Genomic DNA, 21,067 nt, shown 5'->3' on the forward strand with positions numbered 1-21,067 from the left:
TGAGAGGCAGGATGGGTGGGGCTTGGGGATTGACTGGCCCTGTTTGGGGAACGGGCAAGGCTGAAGTCAGGGTGAGGCCTGATGACTGGGTGTGGGGTGGGGAGGCTGGGAGGAAAAGTGGTTTGAGGGAAGGTACCAAGCCCAGTGAGAATGTGCTAGCCAGGGGGTGTGACCCCAGCTACAGTGTCAGCAGCTTCCTCAGAGGTGGCCGACACAGGGAGTGGGAGGGGGCAGAGGTAGGGGCGGTCTCCCTGGGCTGACAAGATGCTCCAATGGCTTCCTCAAGCTGCTGCTTTTTCTTTTGATACAGGGTCTTGCTCTGTTGCCCAGGCCAGAGTGCAGTGCTGTGATCTCAGCTCACTGCAACCTCCACCTCTTGGGTTCAAGTGATTCTCCTTCCTCAGCCTCCCGAGTAGCTGGGAGTACAGGCACGCACCACCACGCCTGGCTAATTTTTGTATTTTAGTAGAGGTGGGGTTTCACCATGTAGGCTGGGCTGGTCTCAAACTCCTGACCTCAAGTGATCCCACCTCGGCCTCCCAAAATGTTGGGATTACAGGTGTGAGCCACTGCACTCAGCCTGGCCCCCCTTTTAAAGACGTGTTCCTTCCAGGGACTCTTTTTGGCATCCGTCACCTATTCCAGGAAGCATTCTTGGATTCAGTTTAAATTTGAGGCCAAGTGCAGTGGCTCACGCGTGTAATCCCAGCACTTTGGGAGGCCGAGGCAGGTGGATCACCTGAGGTCAGGAGTTCAAGACCAGCCCGGCCAACATGGCAAAATCCCTTCTCTACTAAAAATACAAAAATTAGCCTGGTCTGGTGGGTGCCTATAGTCCCAGCTACTAGGGAGGCTGAGGCAGGAGCGTCATTTGAACCCGGGAGGCGCAGGTTGCAGTGAGCCGAGGTCACGCCACTGCACTGTAGCCTGGGTGACTGAGCGAGGCTCCATCTCAAATAAAAAAAAAAAAGAAAGAAAATCTGAGGCCCGTCCTCTAGGCTTCTATAGCGTCCAGGGAATTGGCATTAGGACATTTATGACTTGTACTATTATTTCTTGTCTCCATATTTGGCGCCTCTGCTGCCCTTTTAGTCCTCAAGGTCACATGCTCAGTCTGACTCACGTCCATCAGTTGCCATTGCCCAGCTGGGGCACACACAAACTGCAGGGGTTGTGGTTGGTGTTCAGGTGTTTGTGGGGCAGAGGGAGCAGAGATAGGGAGCCTTCCTGTTGCTCTGTCTTCCCCGCTGTGGACATGCTGATGAAATGGTCTCAGGTAACCTCACCTGCCTGTTCTTGGCACAGGCCACAAACTCACCCTGTTTTGTTTATTTGCTTGTCTGTCTCATTACCTCTGTTATTACCTCTGTGAGAAGGCTTTTTCAGTGTCTTAGACCCCTCAGGCTGCTATACCAGAATACCATAGACTGGGTGGCTTATAAGCAACAGAGATTTGGCTGGGCTTGGTGGATCACGCCTCTAATCCTAGCACTTGGGGAGGCCGAGGCAGGTGGATCACCTGAGGTCGGGAGTTTCTCCATGTTGGCCTGACCAACATGGAGAAACCCTGTCTGTACTAAAAATACAAAATTAGTCGGGCATGGTGGCGCATGCCTGTAATTCCAGCTTCTCAGGAGGCTGAGGCAGGAGAATCGGCTTGAACTCGGGAGGCGGAGGTTGCGGTGATCTGAGATTGCGCCACTGCACTCCAACCTGGGCAACAAGAGCAAAACTCCGTCTCAAAAAAAGAAAAAGTAAAAAGAGAATTATGGGGGGGGACAGTGAGACCACAACAGGACGTCTTGCTCACAACCGTACTCTCCTGTCCAGCACAGTAAATAGCAGGCGGTGTTCAAAGATTGTCATTACTCTGAGTCACACAGGAAGTTTTGGGCTTTCACACCGTAAAGCAATAGTGACTCAAACTCTATAGCCTAAGGACGAGCAGCCCGATCCAGGGTACTGGGTGGGCAGGAGGCGACAGGGTCAAGTTCAAGCTGTACACAGAGCTGAAAACATCATGGGGGTAGAAGATACTTGTTGTTGACATCTCTGCCTTTTCTCTAAGGGGATGGTGAGGGAAGCCAGTGGGCCAGGGCGTAGGGGCAATAGGTACAGGAATGAGGGCTGACCCTGCTGGCCTCACCACACCCCTCCTCCTCAGCTGGCGTTGCAGACGGGCCGCGAACCCCCACCCATCTGGCGAGTCCAGAAGGCCCTTCTGCAGAAATTCACTCCGGAGATCAAGGATGGCCAGAGGCAGTTTTGTGCCACCAGTAATGTAAGTCTGCAAAGGGGACCAAGGACTTGGGGGCCCCAGGGTGTGGTATCTAGGAGCTGGGGTTCCCCTTAGCGTGGCTGTGACTCACTCCACAATGTTTCTGGAAGGGGGCCCCCTGCTGCCGGCAGGCTCCAAGCAGCTGCCATGGTGGCCCAGGGCACGGGGGTGTTGGCCATCTGGCTGGGCAGTGTGAAGAATTTCCTCATGTGCTTCTTTCTCCCCATAGTATTTGGGGTATTTTGGGGATGCAAAAAATCGGTACCAGCGCCTCTATGTAAAGTTCCTGGAAAATGTCAATAAGAAGGACTACGTGAGGGTCTGTGCTCGGAAACCCTGGCATCGGCCCCCAGTGCCAGTCAGGTACCAACCATGGGGGACACAGGGGCAGGTAGTATGTAGCGCCGACAGGCATGGGGATGGAGCATGCAAGAGAGAAGGCTGGAGAGTGGGGAGTGGGGACAGAGAGAGGGGACAGAGCCCAGAGAGGGGGACAGAGACCCAGAGAGATAGGGACAGAGACCTGGGGGGGGACAGAGACCCAGAGGTGGGGGGATAGAGACCCAGAGATGGAGAACAGAGAACCACAGGCATGAGAGAGACGGAGACTCAGAAGGAGACAGAGACCCAGAGAAAAGGAGGGACAGAGATGGGGGAGGATAGAGATCCAGAGAAAGGGAGACAGAGACCCAGAGAAGGGAGGGGACAGAGACTCACAGAAGGGTACAGAGACCTGGGGTGAACAGAGACCCAGAAAGAGGGGGATAGAGACCCAGAGAGGGAGGGGAACAGAGACCCAGAGAGGGAGGGGGTCAGAGACCCAGAGAGGGAGGGGGTCAGAGACCCAGAGAGGGAGGGGGTCAGAGACCCAGAGAGGGAGGGGGTCAGAGACCCAGAGAGGGAGGAGAACAGAGACCCAGAGAGGGAGGGGAACAGAGACCCAGAGAGGGAGGGGGTCAGAGACGCAGAGAGGGAGGGGGTCAGAGACCCAGAGAGGGAGGGGGTCAAAGTCCTAGAGAGGGAGGGGAACAGAGACCCAGAGAGGGGAGAGGACAGTATGAGAGAAGCTGTTCCTGTGCCTAGGGCACTGAGCAGGGGCCCTGAGGAGAATTTGGGTTCTCGGGGGCTGCTGACTACAGTCCCTTCTGTGTTCCCTTCTAGACGCTCTGGGCAGGCTAAGAACCCCGCATCTGCTGGGGGTAGCTCTGCACCTCCCCCTAAGGCCCCAGCACCACCTCCCAAGCCTGAGACCCCTGAAAAGACAACATCTGAGAAGCCCCCAGAGCAGACGCCTGAGACGGCCATGCCTGAGCCCCCTGCCCCTGAGAAGCCCTCCCTCCTGCGGCCTGTCGAGAAGGAGAAGGAGAAGGAGAAGGTGACGCGTGGGGAGCGGCCATTGCGGGGCGAGCGGGCCACCAGCGGACGGCAGACGCGGCCAGAGCGGAGTCTCGCCACGGGACAGCCTGCCACATCCCGGCTGCCTAAAGCCCGGCCTACCAAGGTGAAGGCTGAACCGCCCCCTAAGAAGAGAAAGAAATGGCTGAAGGAGGCAGGGGGCAATGCTGCAGCAGGCGGGGGCCCACCAGGCAGCTCCTCGGACTCGGAGTCCTCCCCTGGAGCCCCCAGTGAGGACGGTGAGGCCCTAGGCAGCCTCAGGGCTGCAGGGGTGGGTGGGAAAGGGACACAGGTGAGGGCTGTCCAGAGGGATCCAGGTATCCTCGGCAGGACAGTAACAGCCAGTACGTTACAGATAATGGCAGTAGCTCACAGTTACAGGGCATCTGACTACACAGCAGGCTGCCTCCTAAGAACCTGATGGATGTTAACTTGTATAATTTTCACCCATCCTAGTAGGTAGATACTGTTATCCTCATCTATAGATGAGGAAGCTGAGGCACCAAGAGAGGGCAGCACAGTCTGTGTTGGGTGCCCACCAGAGTTACAACTGAGCCCAGGGTACCTCGGACTCTGTTCTCCAGTGCTGCATTCTGCCTCATAATGGGCAAGATTTGAGGGCTGAGGAAGATGTGGGACTAGATGGCTGTCCTGGAGGCTCTGTGATGGTGGGGTTTCCTGTGAGGCCCTGGGTGACCCTGAGAAAGAGGCATAACCTCTTGTGCCTTAGTGACTTCACCTGTAAAATGGGTTCATAATAGACGAAGCTCATAGGAGTGTGCCAATCTTCAGTAGACACCACCTGTCTACTCCATGTCTGCCCAGCACACTGCCACATCCTCAGTGCTTATGATGATGTCTGGTTAGGCCGGGCACGGTGGCTCGTGCCTGTAATCCTAACACTTTGAGAGGCTAAGGTGGGCGGATCAGCTGAGGTCAGGAGTTCAAGACCAGCCTGGCCAACATGGTGAAATCCTGGCTTTACTAAAAAATGCAAAAATTAGCCCAGCATGGTGGCACGTGCCTGTAATCCCAGCTACTTGCGAGGCTGAGGCAGGAGAATCACTTGAACCCGGGAGGCAGAGGTTACAGTGAGCTGAGATCAGGCCACTGCACTCCAGCCTGGATGACAGAAAAAGACTCCGTCTCCACAAAAAAAAAAAAAAAAAAAAAAAAAAAGTCTGGTTAGTGATGACAATAACAACAACAAAAATAAATATATATTCACATATGTACAGTATGGGTAACAGCTGACTTTTGTTGAGTGCTTACTATGTACCAGAAATCATTTTAAACATTTGCACACAGGTTTACTTGGCCTTTACCTAACAAACCCTGTGAGATAGCTTGGTAGAATTATCCTCATTTTAAAGATGGGGGCCGGGTGTGGCGGCTCACACCTGTAATCCCTCCACTTTGGGAGGCCGAGGTGGTAGAATCACTTGAGCTTAAGAGTTCGAGATGAGCCTGGACAACATAGTGAGACCCCGTCTCTACAAACAAATTTTTAAAAATTAGCTGGGCTTGGTGGCGAATGCCCGTAGTCCCAGCTACTCAGGAGGCCGAGGCAGAAGGATCACTTGAGCCCATGAGTTAAAGGCTATGGTGAGGTATGATTATACCACTGCTTTCCAGCCAGGGTGACAGAATTAGATCCTGTCTCTAAGGATAACTTCTTAAATAAAAAAAGATGAAGAAACTGAGGCACCAAGAGGTGATAGTACCTGGTCAGGGCCACACAGTACAGGGGTAGCTGTTTTAACAGAGATTAGAAATATAGCGAGTCAAATGAGGAAGGCGGAATTCTCTTTCCATCAAAGCCCTGATGTAGCAGGGAGATGTATAGAAAATAAAAGTGGCCAGGCACAGTGGCTGATGCCTGTAATCCCAGCACTTTGAGAGGCCAAGGCGGGCAAATCATCTTAGGTCAGGAGCTCGAGACCAGCCTGGCCAACATGGAGAATCCCCGTCTCTACTAAAAATACAAAAATTAGCCGGGTGTGGTGGTGCATGCCTGTAATCACAGCAACTCGGGAGGCTGAGCCAGGAGAATCGCTTGAACCTGGGAGGCAGAGGTTGCAGTGAGCCAAGATTGCACCGTTGCATTCCAGCTTGGGCAACAGAGGGAAACTACGTCTCAATAAATGAATGAACGAATGAATGAATGAATGGCTCTTTTTCAGGGTTGTCCAGGGTCCCAGTTTCCTTCTCTCTTGTTGACCAGCTGTTTGCCTTGTTGCTGGGGTCATGACCCCTTTCCAGTGAGCCCAAGCCCTGTTTCTGCCCTTGGCCACCGCACAGACCTTCCCCAACACCCCCAAATGCCATCAAGCTCCGTGTCCTGGCTTCCCCATCTTAGGGACCGGACCTCTGGCTACACAGTCACCTGACCAGACTTCCCAGGAGCCATCTTCACCTCTTTTCCTTTTCTTTTTCTTTTCTTTTCTTTTTTTTTTTTTCTTGAGACAGAGCCTCACTCTGTTACCCAGGTTGAAGTGCAGTGGTATAATTTCATTTCACTGAAACCTCCCACCTCCTGGGTTCAAGTGATCCTCCTGCTTCAGCCTCCCAAGTAGCTGGGACTATAGATGTGCGCCACCATGCCCAGCTAATTTGTGTACTTTTAGTAGAGATGAGGTTTCACCATATTGGCCCAGGGCGGTCTCGAACTCCTGACCTCAGGTGATCCGCTCGCCTCAGTCTCACAAAGTGCTGGGATCACAGGCGTGAGCCACTGCACCCGGCCTTCCTCTTTTCCTTTTCTACCTGTCACCCCCACAGCTGGGCAGCTCCCAGCCCTGCCCGCCCCCATCCCATCCACCCTTTCCCAGGCCTGCCCAGCTCAGCCTCGTCCTCTGCTTCCAGCCCTGCCCCACCTCCATTTGTTCCTACCTGGTCCATCAGCCTGGACTTCAGCCTCACTCCTCCAGTCTGTCCCCTGCTTGGCTTTAGGAGGGATCTTTCTATGCTTTTACTCACCCCTTTCCTGCTCTCAGCTCTCTCATGGCTCCCTAGTACCCATCAGAAAAAGCCCTTGCCCTTTCTGCCTGGTGTTGGAGGCCCAGTGTGGTCTGGCCTGCACTGACCTGTGCAATCCCAGCTCCCATCTCCTCCCTCAGCCTTGCCCCTTTATGATTTGACCTCTCTGGATGCACTCTTTTGGAAACCAGCAATGCTGCTTCTTTAGACTTACACGTGAAGCCACAATTCAGTGCTCTGAGCTATCACTCAAGGCTCAGCCTTTGTTTGACCTTGAACAAGAGTGAGTCTGATGCCTCCTGTGAGCCTTTTTTTTTTTTTTTTGAGACAGTCTTGCTCTTGTTGCCCTGGCTTGTTGCCAGTGCAATTGTGTGATCTCAGCTCACCGCAACCTCTGCCTCCCAGGTTCAAGCGATTCTCCTGCCTCAGCCTCCCGAGTAGCTGGGATTACAGGCATGCACCACCACACCCAGCTAATTTTGTATTTTTAGTAGAGACGGGGTTTCTCCATGTTGGTCAGGCTGGTCTTGAACTCCCGACCTCAGGTGATCCACTTGCCTTGGCTTCCCAAAGTGCTGGGATTATAGGCGTGAGCCACCATGCCCAGCCCCCCCCCTTTTATTTTTTGAGACGGAGTTTCGCTCTTGTTGTCCAGGCTGGAATACAATGGCGCGATCTCGGCTCACCACAACCTCCACCTCCCAGGTTGAAGGGATTCTCCTGCCTCAGCCTCCTGAGTAGCTGGGATTACAGGCACCATCACACCCGGCTAATTTTGTATTTCTTAGTAGAGACGGGGTTTCTCCATGTTGGTCAGGCTAGTCTCCAATTCCCGACCTCAGGTGATCTGCCAGCCTCGGCCTCCCAAAGTGCTGGAATTACAGGCCACAGCACTTTATGGGCTACAACGCCCGGCTTTTTTTTTTTTTTTGAGACGAGTTTCACTCTGTCACCCAGGCTGTGCAATGGCACAATCTTGCCTCATTGCAACCTCCGCCTCCTGGGTTCAAGCCATCCTCCTTCCTCAGCCTTCCGAGTAGCTGGGATTACAGGCGTGTGCCACCACGCCTGGCTAATTTTTGTATTTTTAGTAGAGACAGGGTTTTGCCACGTTGGCCAGGCTGGTATCAAACTCCTGACCTTAGGTGATCTGCCTCAGCCTCCCAAAGTGCTGGGATGACAGGCGTGAGCCACTGTGCCTGGCCTTCTCTGAGCTTCTTGCAGCCCCTGTGATTCTGCCACAAGAGCACGTGGCACTGGCGCTTGCCTGTCAATCTTCCCTAGCGGACTTGGACCTCCCAAAAGCAGGGATTTCTCTTCTGGTCCCCAGTGTTGAGAACAGTGTCTGCCACACAGGTGGTCTCAGAGGAAGTTGGGATAACGAGCCTGCGTCCTGTCTTTTCTACAGAGCGGGCAGTACCTGGGCGTCTGCTCAAAACCAGGGCGATGCGTGAGATGTACCGGAGCTACGTGGAGATGTTGGTGAGCACAGCACTTGACCCAGACATGATCCAGGCCCTGGAGGACACGCATGGTGAGCTGAGGCCTGGGAGGAGGGGAGGGGGCTGACTCAGTCTCGGGGAGCAGGTGCTGAGGGTGTAGACCTGATCTGAGAGAGGAGAGGTTTGGGGTCTGGACTCCTGGGTCTGAGGGAAGAGGAGCTGAGGCCTGGACCTGGGTCTGAGAGAGGAGGGGCTGGGGCCTGGAGTCCTGGGTCTGAGGGAGGAGGTCCGTGGGTCCTAGGGAGAAGAGGCTGGGGGCCTGGACTCCTGGGTCTGAGGGAGGAGGGGCTGGGGGCCTGGACTCCTGGGTCTGAGGGAGGAGGGGCTGGGGGCCTGGATTCCTGGGTATGAGGGAGGAGGGGCTGGGGGCCTGGACTCCTGGGTATGAGGGAGGAGGGGCTGGGGGCCTGGACTCCTGGGTCTGAGGGAGGAGGGGCTGGGACCTGGACTCCTGGGTCTGAGGGAGGAGGGGCTGGGGGCCTGGACTCCTGGGTCTGAGGGAGGAGGGCGGGGCCTGGACTCCTGGGTCTGAGGGAGGAGGGCGGGGCCTGGACTCCTGGGTCTGAGGGAGGAGGGGCTGGGGGCCTGGACTCCTGGGTCTGAGGGAGGAGGGGCTGGGGGCCTGGACTCCTGGGTCTGAGGGAGGAGGGGCTGGGGGCCTGGACTCCTGGGTCTGAGGGAGGAGGGGCTGGGGGCCTGGACTCCTGGGTCTGAGGGAGGAGGGGCTGGGGGCCTGGACTCCTGGGTCTGAGGGAGGAGGGGCTGGGGCCTGGACTCCTGGGTCTGAGGGAGGAGGGGCTGGGGCCTGGACTCCTGGGTCTGAGGGAGGAGGGGCTGGGGGCCTGGACTCCTGGGTCTGAGGGAGGAGTGGCTGGGGGCCTGGACTCCTGGGTCTGAGGGAGGAGGGCGGGGCCTGGACTCCTGGGTCTGAGGGAGGAGGGGGGGCCTGGACTCCTGGGTCTGAGGGAGGAAGGGCTGGGGGCCTGGACTCCTGGGTCTGAGGGAGGAGGGCGGGGCCTGGACTCCTGGGTCTGAGGGAGGAGGGCGGGGCCTGGACTCCTGGGTCTGAGGGAGGAGGGCGGGGCCTGGACTCCTGGGTCTGAGGGAGGAGGGCGGGGCCTGGACTCCTGGGTCTGAGGGAGGAGGGCGGGGCCTGGACCCTGGGTCTGAGGGAGGAGGGGGGGGGGGGGGGGGGGCTGGGGGCCTGGACTCCTGGGTTTGAGGGAGGAAGGGCTGGGGTCCTGGACTCCTGGGTCTGAGGGAGGAAGGGCTGGGGTCCTGGACTCCTGGGTCTGAGGGAGGAAGGGCTGGGGGCCTGGACTCCTGGGTCTGAGCGAGGAAGGGCTGGGGGCCTGGACTCCTGGGTCTGAGGGAGGAAGGGCTGGGGTCCTGGACTCCTGGGTCTGAGGGAGGAAGGGCTGGGGGCCTAGACTCCTGGGTCTGAGGGAGGAAGGGCTGGGGGCCTGGACTCCTGGGTTTGAGGGAGGAGTGGCTGGGGGCCTAGACTCCTGGGTCTGAGGGAGGAGGGGCTGGACCTGGACTCCCGGGTCTGAGGGAGGAGGGGCTGGGGGTCTGGACTCCTGGGTCTGAGGAAGGAGGGACTGGGGCCTGGACTTCTGGGTCTGAGGGAGGAGGGACTGGGGCCTGGACTCATGGGTCTGAGGGATGAGGAGCTGGGTGTCTGTACTCCTGGATCTGAGGGAGGAGCAGCTGGGGGTCTGGACTCCTGGGTCTGAGGGAGGAGGGAGCTGGGCTTGGACTCCTGGGTCTGAAGGAGGAGGTGGCTGGGGCCTGTAGTTTTGTCTCTGAGTGGGAAGGGGATGTGGGGACCCAGACTCCATGACCCCACCTTGGCCCCAGTGCTTTGCGAGGCTGTGGCCTTCCTGATACCATGTCCTCGTCCATCAGATGAGCTGTACCTGCCCCCCATGCGGAAGATAGACGGCCTGCTGAATGAGCACAAGAAGAAAGTCCTGAAGCGGCTGTCGCTAAGCCCAGCCCTGCAGGTGCCTGGGGGTCTGGGCAGGGGGTGTCTGGGGCCCAGGGTCCACATGGAGAAGACATGTACGTGTCGGCCGCTGTTGGAGAGGGGTGATCCTTGGAAGGAGATCGTCTTTCTGGGCTCAGATGGGAGAAAAGTTGAGGGCAGGACTGTCAGGAGATCTCTGGGTTCTCAACAGCCATGAAGCCCATGTGGGGAGGAGCTGTGGGCCTTGGGGCAGCAGAGGGCTGATTGTGAAAGGCTGGGCTGTTGTTGCGGAGAACAAGTGTGGAGCCAAATGTAGACTAGGCCTGCACCCAAAGCTGGCACTGGACCGATGGCTTCTTCGTGAGTCCAGTGCAGGCTATTAGGATCCCAGGCTTCAGTGTTAAGTCATCTGTATGATTTCCCTTCTGGGATATTCTGGGATGGAATATCAGGGCTCTGAAATCCAGTGTTAAACTGGCTCTGAGGATTCTGGTTGGGATGTTAGTGTGGCACTGAGAATGCCGGGATAGAATGTTAGGGTAACTGAGACTTCTGGAATCGAATGTTATTCTGGCTTTGAGAATTCTGGAAGACTTGCAGTGAGTCTGAGAATTCTGGAATGGATTCTAGGCTGGTACTAAGAATTCTGGGATAGGCTATTAGGCTGGTGCTGAGATGGCTGGTGGGAAGTTAGTCTTAGAAAATACGCAGGGAGGCCGGGCACGGTGGCTCACGCCTGTGATCCTAGCACTTTGGGAAGCCAAGGCCGGTGGATGGCCTAAGGTCAAGAGTTCGAGACCACCCTGGCTCTCTCAAAATAAAAAAAAAAAATGAAACCCTGTCTCTACTCAAAATAAAAAATTAGCTGGGCGTGGTGGTGGGCACCTGTAGTCTTACCTTCCCGGGAGGCTGAGGCAGGAGAATCAGTTGAACCCAGGAAGTGGAGCTTGCAGTGAGCCAAGATGGCACCATTGCACTCCAGCCTGGGCGACAGAGCAAGACTGTCTCCAAAAAAGAAAGAAAATAGGCCGGGCGCAGTGGCTCACGCCTGTAATCCCAGCACTTTGGGAGGCTAAGACGGATGGATCACGAGGTCAGGAGATCCAAACCATCCTGGCTAACATGGTGAAACCCCGTCTCTACTAAAAATACAAAAAAGAAATTAGCCGGGCGTGGTGGCGGGTGCCTGTAGTCCCAGCAACTCGGGAGGCTGAGGCAGGAGAATGGCGTGAACCCGGGAGGCGGAGCTTGCAGTGAGCCGAGATCGTGCCACTGCACTCCAGCCTGGGCGACAGAGCGAGACTGTCTCAAAAAAAAAAAAAAAAAAAAAAAAAAAAAAAAATAAAATAATATATATATATATATATATATATATGTGGGGAAGTATTAATATGACTCTGAGAATTTTGAGTGAGATAGTAGTTTTCTCAGAATGATGGGTGGGACGTTGGGATGACTGAGAATTCTGGAATGGATTCTTAGACTGGTGCGGAGAAATCTAAGCTGGAATGTTATGCTGAATCTGAAAATTTGGGGGTAGAGTGCTGGGTAGGTTGGAAAATTCTGGGTAGCATTAGGTTATAAAAACTCTGGAGGATATGAATCTAGTCTACAAATTCTGAGACGGATTGTTAGGCTGGCACTGAGGATTGTGGGTGAGATGTTACACTAGGGTAGATAATCCCGGTGTAGGATATTAGAGTAGGTCTGAGAAGTATGTGTTATTAGTCGGGAGTTAGAATTCTGGGGTAGATGGCTGGGCGCGGTGGCTCACGTTGGTAATCTCAGCACTTTGGGAGGCTAAGGGAGGTGGATCACGAGGTCAGGAGATCAACAACAACCCATCCTGGCTAACACGGTGAAACCCCGTCTCTACTAAAAATACACAAAAAATTAGCCGGGTGTGGTGGTGGGTGCCTGTAGTCCCAGCTACTCAGGAGGCTGAGGCAGAATAATGGTGTGAACCCGGGAGGCGGAGCTTGCAGTGAGCCAAGGTCGTGCCACTGCACTCCAGCCTGGGCGACAGAGCGAGACTCTGTCTCAAAAAAAAAAAGAATTCTGGGGTAGATGGGATGGTTAGAATAGGGCTGAGAATTCTGGGATAGATGGTTAGGATGGGGCCGAGAATTCTGGGATAGATGGTTAAGATGGGGCTGAGAATTCTGGGGTAGGTGGTTAGGATGGGGCTGAGAATTCTGGGGTAGCTGGTTAGGATGGGGCTGGGAATTCTGGGGGGGATGGTTAGGATGGTACTGAGAATTCTGGGGTAGGTGGTTAGGATGAGACTGAGAATTCTGGGGTTGGTGGTTAGGATGGGCCGAGAATTCTGGGATAGGTGGTTAGGATGGTGCTGAGAATTCTGGGATAGGTGGTTAGGATGGGGCTGAGAATTCTGGGGTAGAATTTTGGGTGACATTGAGAATCTGAGCCAGGCCAGAAAGCACAATGGAAGCATCACTGGTCAGGCCCAGCCTCCTCTGTCCTTTGAGGAGACTCCAATCGTCTTTCCTGATCTGCAGCCTGGGGGAAACTGAGGCACGGATCTGAGACCTGGCTGTTGGGTTTGGGGTGTGTGGGTCCAGGATGGCATCCAGCTGACCCATCGGCTTCCCGCAGGATGCCTTGCACACGTTCCCACAGCTGCAAGTGGAGCAGAGTGGGGAGGGCTCTCCGGAAGAGGGGGCTGTGCGGCTGCGGCCCGCTGGGGAACCCTACAACCGCAAGACGCTCAGCAAGCTCAAGAGGAGTGTGGTCAGAGCCCAGGTGGGCGCTGGGGCCGGGGCTGGGAGTGGGGAGTGCTGGCGGTATGTGGGGAGGGAGGAGAGGGGCTGCCAAGCAACGGGCCGGAGGGGCTGAGGCATCTCCATTCCTACCCAGGAGTTCAAGGTCGAACTGGAAAAGTCGGGATACTATACGCTCTACCATTCGCTCCACCACTATAAATACCACACCTTCCTGCGCTGCCGGGACCAGGTGAGCCCCACCCACAGCACCCATCACCCTGGGATTCCAACCTTTCTGACCTCCTCTTGGGATCCGAGGGTCCAAGCCCAGCCCTGTCCTGCCTCAGACCCAAGAGTTCAGGTCCTTCTGTCTTGGACCTGCATTAAGAATGCAGCCCCCAGCCCTGGTCTCCCTGGGACACTGACATCTGACACCCCAGGCCCCAGGCCCCAGCCCCTTCCCTCCCCAGAGGCTGGTGTGCCACCCTCCCCAGTGCCATGTTTGACCCCTGCAGACCCTGGCCATCGAGGGCGGCGCCGAGGACCTGGGCCAGGAGGAGGTGGTCCAGCAGTGCATGCGGAACCAGCCATGGCTGGAACAGCTCTTTGACTCCTTCAGTGACCTGCTGGCCCAAGCACAGGCCCACAGCCGCTGCGGGTGACCCCGCCCCAGCTTGTGAGGGGGGCGCCTCCTCCATGAACCGAGAATTGGGACAGAACCGTGTCCTCAGGGGCTAACACCTGGGCTCCATCGCCGGGGAAAGGGGGTCATGGGTCAGGGTGTGTCTATGCTGCCCCCTCCAGGGCAGGGTTCAAAGTCCGACTCCCCCCCTTCCCGAGCCCCCTCTACTCCCTCCCCATTCCTCCCACTGTTCGGTGTACAGAGAAATTATTTATATATATGTATAAATGTCTATTTAGTAACGGTTTCCCTCTCCCCTTGCCCTGACCCCCCCTCCACAGCCACAGCCCCCACCCCCTCCACCTTGTACATAATGTATAGGAAAAGTCTATGTATGGCTGGGGGGGTGGGGTGGCTTCAGAGAGCTGGGGGACCCCTTCCCCCCAAGTCCCCCCTGCAGGCCAAGATCTTTGCTAAAGGCCATTCCCTCCCCAGGGCATTTGGCGTCGGGTGGGAGGGGAAAACACATCTTGTTAATTATTTTTAATCTTATTTATTGTACATACCTGGGGCAGGGGCTTGGGGAGGTGGAGGGGGCAGAAGGGTCCCCTCTCTCTGCCCCTCCCACTCCTTTTCTACGGCGATTTGTCTGTGTCTGGCCCCCACCCGCTGCCCACCCCCCATTGTTGTCTGGACGTGGTTCTATTTTTTATCAGTCTCCTTTCCCCTCCTCCCCGTTCTCGCCCCCGCCCCACCCCGCCCCCTGCTCCCACCACCCTTTGTCTCTTGCTCTTTCTTGGGCTTCTGTACAACTCAACTTGTATACACTGTGTACACACAACCAGCCAAACGAAAACCCAACGGCAAACACTTTACCGGCAGGCTGGAGTGCCTCTGTCATGCGGCGTTGGGGTGGGTGGCAGTGGTGGCAGGGGCAGAGGGTCTGGAATGGGACTTTCCCAGAGCCCTGGGCAGTGGGGGGCCTGAGGCTGGCATATGTTCTGTGTCCCCGCACAACAGAGTATCCCACCCTGAAATTTAACGACTTCAGACAACAAATATTTATAATTGGGGGGTTTCTTTTGTTTTTTAGCTAAAGACAGGGTCTCGCTCTGTCACCTAGGCTGGAGTTCAGTGGCATGATCATAACTCACTGCAGCCTCCAACTCCCTGGCTCAAGCGATCCTCCTGCCTCAGCCTCCCAAAGTGACGGGATTACAGGCAAGTGCCACTGTGCCTGGCCCTGTGTTCCTTATGTTACCCAGGCTGGCCTTGAACTTCTGGGCGGCTTAAAGGATCCCCCTGTCCCAGTCTCAAGTAGTTGGCATTACAGGTGCATGCCACTACACCCAGCTCAAATCCTGTAGTTTTTTTTTTGTTTTTTTTTTGAGACAGAGTCTTGCTCTATCGCCCAGCCTGGAGTGCAGTGGTTCGATCTTGGCTCATGCAACCTCAACCTCCCCGGTTCAAGTGATTCTCCTGCCTCAGCCTCCGAAGTAGCTGGGATTACAGGGGCCTACCACTACATCCAGCAAATTTTTGTATTTTTAGTAGAAACCAGGTTTCACAATGTTGGCCAGGCTGGTCTCGAACTCCTGACCTCAAGTGATCCGCCAGCCTCAGCCTTCCAAAGAGATTACAGGTGTGAGCCACTGAGCCCGGCCTCAAGTCCTGTATTCTTGAATCCAAGTGAGTGGTCCATGGTACAGCACTCTCGGAGTTCCCCAAGAGCTTGTAGAAATGTAGAATCGGCACAGGCAGCAGACGAGGAGAGGGCAGGTCGAATAGGGCTGTTTCCCCTCCTCCCACCCTTAAAGGAAAAGATGTAGAATCTCAGGCTGTTGCTCTGGTCTACTTGATCAGAGCCCACTTTTTAGTAAAATGCCGAGAGGATTCTCAAGCACATTCAAGTTTGAAGAACCGTGTTCTAGAACAAGAATGTTAAAAATGTGCAGGTTGGCTGGGCACGGTGGCTCACGGCTATAATCCCAGCACTGTGGGAGGCCGGGGTGGGTGGATCACTTGAGGTCAGGAGTTTGAGACCAGCCTGGCCAACATGATGAAACCCCATCTCTACTAAAAATACAAAAATCAGCCGGGCGTGGTGGCATGCGCCTATAATCCCAGCTACATGGGAGGCTGAGGCTGAGGCAGGAGAATCGCTTGAACCCGGGGGACGGAGGTTGCAGTGAGTTGAGATCGCGCCATTGCACCACTCCAGCCTGGATGACAGAGTGAGACTCCATCTCAAAAAAAAAAAAAGTGGAGGTCAACTGGCAATATTTTAGAACCCAGCCTATGAAGCAGTGAACAGGCTGTTGTCATTCTAGAGCCTGGATAGATGGACCACTGGTGTTCCAGAACCCTGGCTTAGTCCGTGGGTAGGGACCCAGTGTGAGATTTGAGGGTGGAACATCAGCATTCCAGATGCCCTTTCAGGTGAGATTGAGGAAGAACCCTCATCGTTCTAGAACCTTGAGTATTGTTCCAGGGGTGTCCAAGGAGAGAATACAGTCATGGGTTCTTAGTTTCTGTTGTACCAGTAAAGCCCCTTCCTCGTCCTTCTTTTTTGTTTATTACTAGAGACAGAAACCAAAAACCATGGCTTCAGGCTGCTAAAAGCCTAAAACAAAACAGAACAACAACAAAATAAGGTGGGTTGGACAAATCTAGACTCTAGACCGTCATGTTACAGATTTTTTTTTTTTTTTTTGACGGAATGGCGATCTGTCACCCAGGCTGGAGTGCAGTGGCACGATCTTGGCTCACTGCAAGCTCCGCCTCCTGGGTTCTTGCCATTCTCCTGCCTCAGCCTCCCAAGCAGCTGGGACTACATGTGCCCACCACCATGCCTGGCTAATTTTTTTTTGTATTTTTAGTAGAGACGGGGTTTCACTGTGTTAGCCAGGATGGTCTTGATCTCCTGACCTCGTGATCCGCCTGCCTCGGCCTCCCAAAGTGCTGGGATTACAGGCAAGAGCCATCGCGCCTGGAGCCTGGTTTCAAACTAGAGGATGGATAGTAGCATTTGAGAACCATAATGGGCGAGTCAACAATAGACCATGAGGCCAGCCGTGGTGGCTCACGGTTGTAATCCCAGCACTTTGGGAGGTGGAGATGAGCAGATCACCTGAGGTCAAGAGTTTGAGACCAGCCTGGCCAGCATGGCAAAAACCCTCTCTCTCTTTTTTTTTTTTTTTTTTTTTTTTGAGACGGAGTCTCTCTCTGTCTCCCAGGCTGGAGTACAGTGGCGCTATCTTGACTCACTGCAACCTCCGCCTCCCAAGTTCAAGCGATCTCCTGCCTCTACCTCCTGAGTAGCTGGGATAACAGGTGCATGCCACCACTCCCGGCTAATTTTTGTATTTTTAGTAGAGACAGGGTTTCACCATGTTGATCAGGCTGGTCTCGAACTCCTGACCTCATGATCTGCCCATCTCGGCCTCCCAAAGTGCTGGGATTACAGACATGAGCCACTGCGCCTGGCCAACCCTATCTCTCTTAAAATTACAGAAATTAGCCAGGCATAGTGGCTTGCGCCTGCTATTCAGGAGGCTGAGGCAGGAGATTCGCTTGAACCCAGGAGGCTGAGGTTGCAGTGAGCCTAGATTGCGCCACTGCACTCCAGGCTGGGCAACAGAGTGACTCCATCTCAAAAAATTTAAAAAAGGATCATGAACTTTCTAGAATCATTGAGTTAAGAGGGCTGAGTACAAACTATTATTGTGCTTGAACTGTGGCCTGTAGCATGTGGGAGTGCAGCCTTTGATGGAAAGCCATACACTCCAGGTCCTGGACTAGGCTGTGAAACTGAGGCCAAATGCCAGGTGACAGTGGCTCATGCCTATAATCCCAGCACTCCGGGAGGCCAAGGCAGGAGGATTGCTTGAGTCTAGCCTGGGCAACATGGGGAGATCTTCATGTCTACAAAAAAAAAGCTAAAATTGAGGCCAAAGGATTGGCATTGTCCCAGGTCAGAGTTCCAGGATGGAAAATGGGTGGAGTATTCTTTTTCTTTTTTTTCCTTTTTTTCTTTTTGAGACAGAGCCTCGCTTTGTTACCCAAGCGGGTGCAGTGACACGATCTCTGCTCACTGCAACCTCCCCCTCCCGGGTTCAAGCCATTCTTCTGCCTCCGCTTCCTGAGTAGCTGGAACTACAGGCACGTGCCACCACGTCCAATTAATTTTTGTGTTTTTAGTAGAGACGGGGTTTCACCATGTTGGCCAGGATGGTCTCTAACTCCTGATCTCAGGTGCTCCACCCACCCTGGCCTCCCAAAGTGCTGGGATTGATTAGAGGTATGAGCCACCGTACTTGGCCGGGAGTGGAGTGTTGTGAGCGTGGACAGTGAGGTCAGGAATCATCCCTTTAGGGACAGAATCACCTTGTGGTTGGCCTTTGGTATCCAGCTGCCCAAATTAGAATCCCAGCTGCAGCACTAACCAGGCAGGTTGGGTAACAGACCCCATCTTCACCTTTGCCATCCATTAAATGGGCTTTTGTCAAAATGAAGGAAGACAACCAGTTTGGAGCACCTGGCCTGCAGCTCCTGTGACCTGTAGCAGGAGATCTAGAGAAGCTGAACAGAGGTCCATAACATGACAGAAAAAGAAGAGACACAGAGAAAGATAAAGATGGGGACATTGGCCTGGCATGGTGGCTCACACCTGTAATCCCAGCACTTTGGGAGGCCAAGGTGGGTGGATCACCTGAGGTCAGGATTTTGAGACCAGCCTGGCCAGCATGGTGAAACCCTGCCTCTACTAAAAATACAAAAATTTGTCAGGTATGGCCGGGCGCAGTGGCTCACGCTTGTAATCCCAGCAAATTGGGAGGCCAAGGTGGGAGGATCACCTGAGGTCGGAAGTTCAAGACCAGCCTGACCAACATGGAGAAACCCCGTCTCTACTGAAAATACAAGATCAGGGGTGGTGGTGCATGCCTGTAATCCCAGCTACTCAAGAGGCTGAGGCAGGAGAATCGCTTGAACCTGGGAGGCGGAGGTTGTGGTGAGCCGAGGTCGCGCCATTGCACTGCAGCCTGGGCAACAAGAGTGAAACTCTGTCTCAAAAAAAAAAAAAATTGAGTCGGGCGTGCTTGCAGGTGCCTGTAATCCCAGCTACTTGGGAGGCTAAGGCAGAAGAATTGCTTGAGCCTGGGAGATGGAAGTTGCAGTGAGCCAAGATCATGCCACTCACTCTAGCCTGAGCGGCAGAGTGAGACTCCGTCTCAGAAAAAAAAAAAAAAAAAAGATGGGGACATCAAAACCTGGAAAGCTTTAGAATCGTTGCTAGGGCCTGCCAGAGCTCAGGGGAGGGGAGGAACCGAATACATAATTTCTGGCACTAACAGTGCCTAGGGAGATGCCAGCCCTTTCACTGTTGTCTATTGATCTTTGGGACACTGGTGGCTGTAAACCTTCCAAAAATGGTCTGCCAGTTGTCTTGAGCATTTGGGGGCAAGCAGTAACTTTAATCACCTTCTCAAAGTGCATCTTGGTCCTGCTAGAAGCAGGGTGCCCCAGCCAAGAAGTTGGCTCCATTGGGCAGTGCAGGAAAGACTCCGATCTGCAGGGGGCATGTGGATGTTGAGATCTGGGAAGAGAGATGTTGGCACAGGACTCCTCCCTGTTGGGGGCTCAGTACCTGCAGCTGGGGCTTAGGTGGAAGTGTCAGAGCTTGTTTGGAAACTGATAGAAACATTGCCCACCCTCTTGCCCCACCACTCCCCATCCAGCAGGGGTGGACCCTTGGTGTGCAGAGTTCCTAGCAGGGAAGAGAGCCAACATGTGACACAGTACATCTGAGCCGTACTTTTTCCCAGGGCAGAAGGTTGAGAACAGGCCAAAGATTCTGTGATAATAGAACCCGGAAAAGGATATTTAGCTAATCAGTTTTTTTTTGGTTGTTGTTGTTTTTTTTTTTTTTTTTGAGACGGAGTGTCACTCTTGTTGCCCAGGCTGGAGTGCAATGGCACGATCTTGGCTCACGGCAACCTCTGCCTCCTGGGTTCAAGCGATTCTCCTGCCTCAGCCTCCCAAGTAGCTGGGATTACAGGCGCCCGCCACCACACCCGGCTAATTTTTTGTGTTTTTAGTAGAGACGGGGTTTCACTGTGTTAGCCAGGATGGTCTCGATCTCCCCACCTTGTGATCCGCCCGTCTCAGCCTCCCAAAGTGCTGGGATTACAGGCATGAGCCACCGCGCCCGGCCGGTTGAGGTTTTTAGCCTGGTGTGTTGGGTAGATTTGGGGCTTTAAAGATGGCGGGTCACACAGGCTTGGGAGGTGGGTGGACGGTGGTCTCCAGTTGGCTTCAGCCTTCCAGGGTAGCAAATAGTGGGTAGGACTGCCCCTCCCCCCACCAGAGCTTAGGTTGGATGTGGGAGAATCCTAAGTGTCCCCAGGCTGGACATGGTGGCTCATGCCTGTAATCCCAGAGCTTTGGGAGGCCGAGGCAGGAGGATTGCTTAAAGGGAGGAGTTCAAGACCAGCCTGGGCAACATAGCGACACCCCATCTCTACAACAAAATGAAAAATTAGGCCGGGCGCGGTGGCTCACACTTGTAATCCCAGCACTTTGGGAGGCCGAGGTGGGCAGATCACGAGGTCAGGAGATCGAGACCACGGTGAAACCCCGTCTCTACTAAATATACAAAAAAATTAGCCGGGCGTAGTTGCGGGCGCCTGTAGTCCCAGCTACTCGGGGGGCTGAGGCAGGAGAATGGCGTGAACCCCGGGGGGCGGAGCCTGCAGTGAGCCGAGATCGCGCCACTGCACTCCAGCCTGGGCGACAGCGAGACTCTGTCTCAAAAAAAAAAAAAAAAAAAAATTAGCCAAGTGCGCGCTCATAGTCCCAGCTACTTGGGAGGCTGAGGCAGGAGGATTGCTTGAGCCCAGGAGGTTGAGGCTGCAGAGTTGTGATCATGTGACTGCACTCCAGCCTGGGCAACAGAGAGACACCCTGTCTCAAATAAATAAATAAAATGTAAAAAAATGAAGTGTTCCTAGGACACAGATGGGCTTTGGTCTTCCAGACTGAAGTGTGTCATCCACTTACCCACTGTGGCCTTAAGACACCCGACACTTCTGCTTCTCCCAGGACAGAATAGGGGGTTGGATGGGGGATGTCCACACTGACCCCAAATTGGATTTAGTGTTTAGATTCAGATGTCAGTGCCACTGGGAACTTTCTGGAACTGAGGACTTGCCAGACAGCTGCTTGGATGCCATTCCACCCACCTGTCCCTTCTCGATATACATTGAAGGTGAGAGTGAGACAGGCAGGGTTTGTAGCAGTTGCTGTCTCTTTTTATTTTTGTAGACAGGGTCTAGCTCTTGCCCAGGCTGGTCTCAAACTCCTGGCCTCAAGGGATCCACCCATTTCAGTCTCCCAAAGTACTGGGCTTACAAGGGTGAGCTACCACACCCAGCTGAGTTGCTGCCTGTCTCCAGTGTCCTAGAACGTTCTATTGGAACGTTCTCGAAAACACTATCCAATAGCCCACTCAGCAATGATAGGAATGTTGTCTATTTGCCCTATCTATTAAGATAGCCACTAGAGGCCGGGCGCGGTGGCTCACGCCTGTAATCCCAGCCC

The 21,067-nt window shown here is 54.5% G+C and overlaps 1 protein-coding gene across 1 annotated transcript in view; it reads left to right on the top strand.

Annotated features, from left to right (window-relative positions):
- The window catches only part of PRR12 (proline rich 12), a 36,334-nt gene extending 21,991 nt beyond the window's left edge, over positions 1–14,343 (top strand). Inside the window, exons 7-14 of the mRNA XM_030821057.1 lie at positions 2,165–2,281; positions 2,508–2,641; positions 3,440–3,912; positions 8,061–8,186; positions 10,063–10,160; positions 12,740–12,886; positions 13,001–13,096; positions 13,362–14,343. Coding sequence (XP_030676917.1) covers positions 2,165–2,281; positions 2,508–2,641; positions 3,440–3,912; positions 8,061–8,186; positions 10,063–10,160; positions 12,740–12,886; positions 13,001–13,096; positions 13,362–13,508 — 1,338 coding nt within the window. The 3' untranslated portion in view covers positions 13,509–14,343. The remainder of the gene's footprint in view (positions 1–2,164; positions 2,282–2,507; positions 2,642–3,439; positions 3,913–8,060; positions 8,187–10,062; positions 10,161–12,739; positions 12,887–13,000; positions 13,097–13,361) is intronic.
- Positions 14,344–21,067: the final 6,724 nt, after the last annotated feature.

Source organism: Nomascus leucogenys, chromosome 10, assembly GCF_006542625.1.
Source record: "Nomascus leucogenys isolate Asia chromosome 10, Asia_NLE_v1, whole genome shotgun sequence".
Classification (NCBI taxonomy): domain Eukaryota; kingdom Metazoa; phylum Chordata; class Mammalia; order Primates; family Hylobatidae; genus Nomascus; species Nomascus leucogenys.